General features: G+C 39.9%; 1 protein-coding gene across 3 annotated transcripts; it reads right to left on the bottom strand.

The window, feature by feature from the left end:
* Window positions 1-3,756: 3,756 nt before the first annotated feature.
* Window positions 3,757-5,405, bottom strand: DMAC1 (distal membrane arm assembly component 1). 3 transcript variants are annotated; one of them, XM_002819794.5, is made up of 2 exons: window positions 4,865-5,405; window positions 3,757-4,044 (listed from the first exon to the last, which is right to left on the bottom strand). In XM_002819794.5, exons 1-2 carry the CDS (start codon window positions 5,136-5,138, stop codon window positions 3,980-3,982), a joined length of 339 nt encoding a protein of 112 aa, XP_002819840.1. In that variant the 5' UTR covers window positions 5,139-5,405; the 3' UTR covers window positions 3,757-3,979. The 3 variants fall into 3 exon arrangements, with proteins under 3 accessions (XP_002819840.1, XP_054375911.1, XP_009242728.1); XM_054519936.2 differs by having other exon boundaries at window positions 4,951-5,216; XM_009244453.4 differs by having other exon boundaries at window positions 4,853-5,215.
* Between the last annotated feature and the right edge of the window lie 2,204 nt (window positions 5,406-7,609).

Here is a 7,609-nt window from a genome sequence, read left to right as displayed (position 1 = left end):
GGCAGCAATTCATTTCCTTGCAGTTGTAAAATTGAGGTCCTCATTTTCCTTCTGGCTGTCAGGTGGGGGCTACTGTCAGCATCTTCAGGCTGCCTGCAGTTCTTTACCACATGGCCCCCAGAGGCAGTTCACAACATAGATGTGAACTTTTTCTCTACAGGCCAGCAAAGAACTTCTGGAGCACTAAATCCTTCTCATGCTTCTAATCTGACTTCTGTCTCTGACTTCCAGACAGAGATTTATTGGGCTCATATGATTAGCCCTTCTGGATAATCCATTTTATGGTTATCTGATGTGGTACCTTAATTACACCTGCAAAATCCCTTCACAGCAGCACCTAGAACGGTGTTTGATTGAGTAACTGGGAGGTGTGTGTACCCCAAGGGGCTGGAGACAGGGACCATCTCAAGACCCTTCTACCACATTCCTGAAGCACCTGCAAGTTCAGTCACGGGACTGAGCAGTGATTTTTAGTGGCATGGCTGGATTTAACATTTGACCCTCTGGCTATTTCTCTACACTCCATTTATATTTGAATGACAAGTTGCAAATACCTCAAAGTCCAAGAGATATGCATTTTAGAATGATGTGTAATTATGGGTCTTTCACCTTTAAGTCTGTGCCCCTGACAACTACATAATCATTGGGTCAAGACAGGAATTTGTCACTTAAAAAAAAAAAAAAAAGCAGCTTTTCAACTAAAATTGTTTACTATTGTTTAAGATTTAAGAAATGTCAGTTTGATCAATGTAGTCCTGGCAATAAATCAGTTGAGGCCAAGCCTGGTTTGAGGGGATATGTGAACATATACTTGCCCTGAACATATTTAATTAAAGAGCATGTATTTTATGTTGTCAAATCAACTGGCTTCTTTCAGGAGCCTCCTAGCTTAGACACAGCCAGGCTGAGAAACCATTAATAAAAAGGAGCATGCAGCAAATGCTAAGCTGAGGGTGGAGCTGAAGTACAAATCATGGTTGAGATGCTTAACTTCCAGGGCCACCAGAAACAGCTGTCTCTGCACTGGTCTCAGCCAGGTAAAACTCCAGAAACTTTTGAGACTGCTCTGCATTTGGGACACTCCAGGGCTGTCAACAACAGCTGTCTCCGCAACTGGACTAGGGGGAAAAAAAAGAGATCTCTCATCCCCTTCCCCGATCTTACCCAGATCCTTGAGGGTCAATCTATATGTGGGTCCTTTAATATGTTCATTTTGTTAGCTGATCACACTATTACAGACTAGTCAATACAATACACAATAGGAAAAGATGGTGTAATGATTTCTTGAATATCTTGAGACACCAAAGTTTATACTCACTATATATAGGTTGAGCTAATGATATCTTGGACACTGATAAAAGCCAGTGTTCACATGTACATTCACTTTTTGGTCTCTGGATCCTAGAGAAATGTATAAGTGCATTTTAAATTACTTTTTATACTTTTTCTCTTGTCTCCTTCTTTGCTATAGATAATGATGAGACTTTATAAACTCTCTTTTCCATGCTGTAAAGGGATTCTAAAGTCTATAAATCATAATTAAGCTGGTGTTCTTACATGACTGAGTTATAATCCATTGATTCTTGAGCCCATTTATCCTGCTTACTCCACCTCAGCTTCAACAAAAGGAAAGATATTGGGGACAATAAGTGAACTTTCTGTATTGAAGGATTAAGACGATGCCTCTGTCTCTGAAACCTCTCTGAGAAGATCAGACTCATCCCTAAAACAATGATGTCTGGGTTAGCACTGGCAGAAATCAGATTTTGGAGTATACTTCAAAAGAAAAAAAAACTTTTAACAACAAATGCAGATTTTCCTTTTGCTTCTTCCCACATTATAGACATGGTAGAACAATATTTTGCCCATACTTAGTTAAATTGTTCCAAGATGGAAAGAACCAAACACAGACACTTTGGCATTATTAATGGTGAGCAGGCAGGTTTATTCAGAAAAAGCTCAGATTCATACTTGTAAAAGTCTGAGAAAAACATCAAAATGCTATTACAATACAGTTGACCCAAACAACACAGGTTTGAACTGTGCAGGTCCACATAATTGTGGATTTTCTTCCACCTCTGCCATTGAGACAGAAAGACCAACTCCTCTTGCTCCTCAGACTACTCAGTGTGAAGATGAGGATGAAGACCTTTAGGATTCACTTCTACCTAACGAATAGTGAATATATTACTTCCTTAATAACGTTTTTTTTTCTCTAGCTTACCTTCTTGTAAGAATACAGTATATAATACATACAACACAAAAAACATGTGTTAATCAACTGCTTTATGTTATCAATAAGGCTTCCAGTCAATGGTAGACTAACTACTAATTAAGTTTTTGGGGCGTCAAGTTATATGCAGATTCTCCACTAAGCAAATGTTCAGCGCTTTTAACTCCTGTGTTGTCCAAGGGTCAACTGTATATACGTTTAAGGTTATTGTTTACCCAGTAGATCAAACCAAGACCAAGTTAGGTTTATGTGTTTTTGGTTTAACCAAAGAAAATGTTCGGACTAAAGCAGTCCATCAATAGAACAGACTGCCTTTTAAACCAGGGAACAACTTGTCTTTGTAGGTATTTTAGGTATATGAATGATCATATATGTATCTGCTTTGGGTCATCTATGGTCCCTTCCAACTTAAAACTTCTCTATTCATGAACATTGCATAACTGAACTATGGATTTCATATAAATAATATCTTGTTGCCTACTTTAGGTTTGAAATGTTTTCCTTCTCAGTTGCATAGATATATATAGCACCATCTCCACTATGAACTCTGATGTAGAAAATACAAGATTCTGTGAGGCTAAATAGACTTAGGCACTTCCACATAATGCTGCAAAAAGCAACAGCCTTAAAGGTACTACTTGCTCAACATGTCATTCCAAACACATACACTATGATTAGCAGCTGAATTTAACAGTATCTTTCCGCTTTGAAAAACACTTTATATACCTTTACAAAGAAGCCATAGTATCTCAGGGTAGAAAAACCCAATAGGTAGAAAACATGGCCTTCTCTCAGAAATGAACTATGTAATTTTGAGTGCTTATCTCAAAATCATCACAGAAACATATCTAGTGCTTGTGGAAAAAGAATGAAAAGATCTCTTTTTTTTTTTTAGCTACAGGTTCTGAATTTTTCTTGTGACATTTAAGTCTTTTATTGTATGCTGATTTTTATGATTATCTAACGGTTTCATAATGGTGATTCTTGCCTCCATGAAAGGGAAGACTAGAACAAAAAACTGACAAGAACAAGTTCTAGCTCCATCACGGACTTACTGAATGACCCTAGGCAAATCATGTGGGCTCTTTCTTGTGTTTTAAGTTTTACCTCCAATGAAGTAACTACCTCAGACTAGCTGTGAAGCTCTCATAAGGTGATGGATTTGAAAATGCCTTGCAAAGTATGAGCAATTCATACTTAGAAAGTTTCACGTACTTCTATATATTGCATGATGCCCACCCAGGGTTAGGTTGATAACAGTTGTTGATCCAGTTATGAAAGAAATAAAAAGAACTCTTTAAAATAATGAAGTAAAATAGCTAATTTTCCCGTTGGTTTACCATATGCTCTATTTAAAACTTTTAAAAATTCTATTAACTATAACTAAACATATTTGTTTAATATATATAATATGATATGCAATTATACAAGACATATCATTATGTTTATATATAATGCTTAATTAAACAATTATATTTAAATATAAGTTATACTTTCCTTACCCAGATAAGACAAAGAACCTGTTTACTTCTCTGAGGGATTTATTGGTTCCTGTGAAATCTGTGAAGGCCACGAACACTCTATAGCCAGAGAATGACAACATATGATTTTCTTTTCAGTCTTGTAGTATCCACAGTAGTGATGTCTGTCCATGTACAAGTGTCTGTCCAGAACACCCATTAAATTCTATGCCTGCTCTGTGTGTCACGGGGACCGAGACAGAAGACAGATTCACTGGTGGTACTTTCAAACATCGCGGTAGGCCTTCCCTTTGGGGTCTGCCATGACAATGATACCCCAGGTGGCAATGCCTAGAAAAAAACAACAATACCTTATCTTTATGCTGCATTTAAATTTACCAAGTGTTTCACATATACGCCATCTTATTCAACCCTCACAACACTTCTGGAGAATATATTACCATTGTATCTTTCTTATAGGCGAGTGAAGCACAGAAAAAGAAAAAAAAAATCAGGAAAAAAAAGAACATCCTGTAGGAGAATTTACCTATACAGGATCAAGAAGGTAAGACAGTTAGAAACCTAAAATTCTATTCACTGACAATCGGTTTGAAAGCTAAAAAAATCATGACATTTGACTGGATGACATCTTGACGATCACAGAACGGGGCTGTGGGCCACATTACCCAGGTGTACCAAGTAGGTGAGCTTAGAACCCACGTCTAAAGATCTGGGATTCAAGGCAAATTTCTTAAATTAAGGTCAAGTGCCCTCGCTCAGGCTTTCTCCAGGACCTGGAGAAAAAGTGTGGGCTTTGAGATCTGATATACCTGGGATCAAGTGACTGTCATTTCCTGACCATGAACACAATACTCCTCGTTGCCTCGGTTTGCTCCACAGCAAAATGAGAATACTATAATCATACCTACTTCTAACAGCTATTCTGAGAATTAAAAGGGCTGAGCCTAATAAGGGTTCTCAAGAAATACTGACTTAAAATTAAAAAAAAAAAAGAAAGGCTTTCCAACAACTTCCTCTCCCACCTTGTTTGAGGTGCCCCTACCACCTGACCAGCGCCAGCACCCCGCCTCCCCGCCCACGTGGCTGCTCCGTTTCCTTACTCTACCCCGCAGATACCCAACCCGCCCAAGTGCTGTGCCTTGATTCTCACTGAGGCCGATGACCATCTTCGTAATGGTCCCTGGACTCGGGGGATATCCCATCTTCATGGGCTTCCGTGCCACCCAGTACACGTACCCGCCCGCCCCCATCAGCCCCAACCCAGAAAGCATGCGACAGCTCCAGCACGTCTTCAACAGGCGGTGTTCTGCTGGGGAGGTCGGTGCTCCGGGTGTAGCTGGGGGCGCAGGCTTGGCGGGCGCGGCGGCGGTACCGGGAGGCGCAGCGATATAGGAATCAAAAGGCAGGGACAACCGAGACCCCATGTTCTGGAACTCGGCCTCAACCTTGGGAGTCTTCTGTTCAAACTGACGTAAACGATGCACCGGAAGGCAGAGCGCCGGAAAGCAGAACGCCGGGACGCTGGCGCCGTGCGCGGAGGAAGCCTGAGGGCTGCTGGGAAATGAAGTTCACCTCTGCTTCAGAGTGGGAAAAGGTTAAAGAATGCTGCTCTTTCCTGCTGAATTTCTCTGGCAGCAACAACCTCGGATGCGCTGGAGGTCAATTCCAGCCCTCCTCCCCGCCGCACCCCCTCGGCCACCCCCGCTACTGTTTTAGAAATTCTGTAATCGCTACTCACTAAATGAATCACCTTACAGTTTCCTTAAAGGAGAAGTCTGGGTCTCTTAAGTTTCCTGCCTCACATGAACTGCGAGACCTTGGGCATGTCATATCTCCTATCCAGAGGCCTGTGAATCAAGGAGTTGGGTTTTATATGTGCATAATCATGTGCTAGATACAAACATACCATAGAGATATTGCAGGTTTGTTTCTAGACCAACACAATACAGCAAATATCTCGATAAAGCAAGCCATGCAATTTTTTTTGGTTTCTCAGTGCATATAAAAGTTGTTTACACTGTAGTCTATTAAATGTGCGATAGCTTTGTGTCTAAAAAACAGTATATATATCTTAATTTTTAAAAAGCTTGCCCAAAAAATGGTAACGATTACCTTAGCCTTCAGTAAATCCTAATCTTTTTTTTTTTTTTTTTTTTTTTTTTGAGGTGGAGTTTTGCTCTTGTTGCCCAGGCTGCCCGGTGCAATGGCACGATCTCGGCTCACTGCAACTTCCGCCTCCTAGGTTCAAGTTCTTCTCCTGCCTCAGCCTCTCGACTAGCTTGGATTACAGATGCCTGCCACCACGCCTGGCTAATTTTTTTGTATTTTTAGTAGAGATGGGTTTTCACCATGTTGGCCAGGGTATTCTCAAACTCCTGACCTCAGGTGATCCACCTGCCTTGGCCTCTCAAAGTGCTAGGATTACAGGCATGAGCTACCGCCCCCGGCCACTTCTAATCTTTTTGCTGGTGGAAGGTCTGGCCTCGATGGTGATGGCTGCTGACTGATCAAGGTAGTGGTTGCTGAAGGCTGGGGTGACTGTGCCAATTTCTTAAAATAAGACAGTAATGAAATTTTCTGCAAGAATTGACTCTTCCTTTTACGAAAGATTTTTTTGCAACATGCAATGCCGTTTTATAGCATTTTAATAACCACCATATAACGTCTTCCAAAATTGGAGCCCTTTATCCAACATTTTGACAATGTTCATAGCATCTTCACCAGGAGTAGATTCCGTCTCAAAAAACCACTTTCTTCATCCGTGGGAAGTAACCCCTCATCTGTTCAAGTTTTATCATGAGATTGTGGCAATTCAGTCACATCATCAGGCTCCATTTCTAATTCCAGTTCTCTTGCTATTTCCACCACATCTGCAGTTACTTCCCTCATCTAAATTCTTGAACCCTTCTCAGTTGTTCATAAAGATTGGAATCAATTTCTTCCAATATCCAGTTAGAGATATTTTGATCTCCTCCCATGAGTCACAGATATTCTTAATGGCATCAGAATGGTGAATCTTTCCCAGAAGGTTTTCAATTTACTTTAACCAGATTCATCAGAGAAATGATTATCTCTGATTGTAAGGCTGCAAGAGCCTTACAAAATGTATTTCTTAAATAATAAAACTTGAAAGTCAAAATTACTTCTTTATCTATAGGTTGCAGAATGGATGTTGTGTTAGCAGTTATGAAAATGTTAATCTCTTTGTACATTTCCATTAAAGCTCTTGAGTAACTAGGTACATTGTCAATGAGCAGTAATATTTTGAAAGGAATCTTTTTTCTGAGCAAGAAGTCTCAACAATGAACTTAAAATATTCAGTAAACCATGCTGTAAACAGATGTGCCATCATCAGGCTTTGTTGTTCAAATTATAAAGCACAGGCAGAGTATCCTTAGCATAATTCTTAAGGGTGCTAGGATTTCCAGAAAGGTAAATGAGGATTGGCTTCAATTTAAAGTCATCAGCTATATTAGATTCTAACAAGAAAGTCAGATTTGAGGCATGAAACCAAGCATTGACTTGTCCTCTCTAGTTATGAAAGTCCTAGATGGCATCTTTTATTAGAATGCTGCTTCATCTATACTGGTTATCTGTTATCAATTATCTAAGCTATATCTCTTTGATAACTTGCTGCAGCTTTTACATCAGCACTTGCTGCTTCACCTTGCACTTTTATGTTATGAAGACAGCTTATTTTTTTTAACCACATGAACCAATGTCTGCTAACTTCCAACTTTCCTTCTGCAGCTTTGTCACCTCCCTCAGCCTTCGTAGAATTAAGGAGAGCTGAGGTCTTGCTCTGGATTAGGCTTTGACTTAAGGAAATGTTGTGATTGATTTGATCTTCTATCCGGGTGACTGAAACTTTTTCCATATCAGCAATATGGCTGTT

The sequence above is a fragment of the Pongo abelii genome, chromosome 13 (genome assembly GCF_028885655.2).
Source record: "Pongo abelii isolate AG06213 chromosome 13, NHGRI_mPonAbe1-v2.0_pri, whole genome shotgun sequence".
Taxonomy (NCBI): Eukaryota; Metazoa; Chordata; class Mammalia; order Primates; family Hominidae; genus Pongo; species Pongo abelii.
This window is presented reverse-complemented; position numbering and strand designations above follow the sequence as displayed.

Excerpts from the sequence above, each read along its gene's own strand:
- DMAC1 (XM_054519936.2), bottom strand. The coding sequence starts at position 5,138 with ATGGGGTCTCGGTTGTCCCTGCCTTTTGATTCCTATATCGCTGCGCCT. Across the intron at positions 4,045-4,950 it reads GGGCTGATGGGGGCGGGCGG|GCATTGCCACCTGGGGTATC; the intron begins GTACGTGTACTG and ends GTTTTTTTCTAG.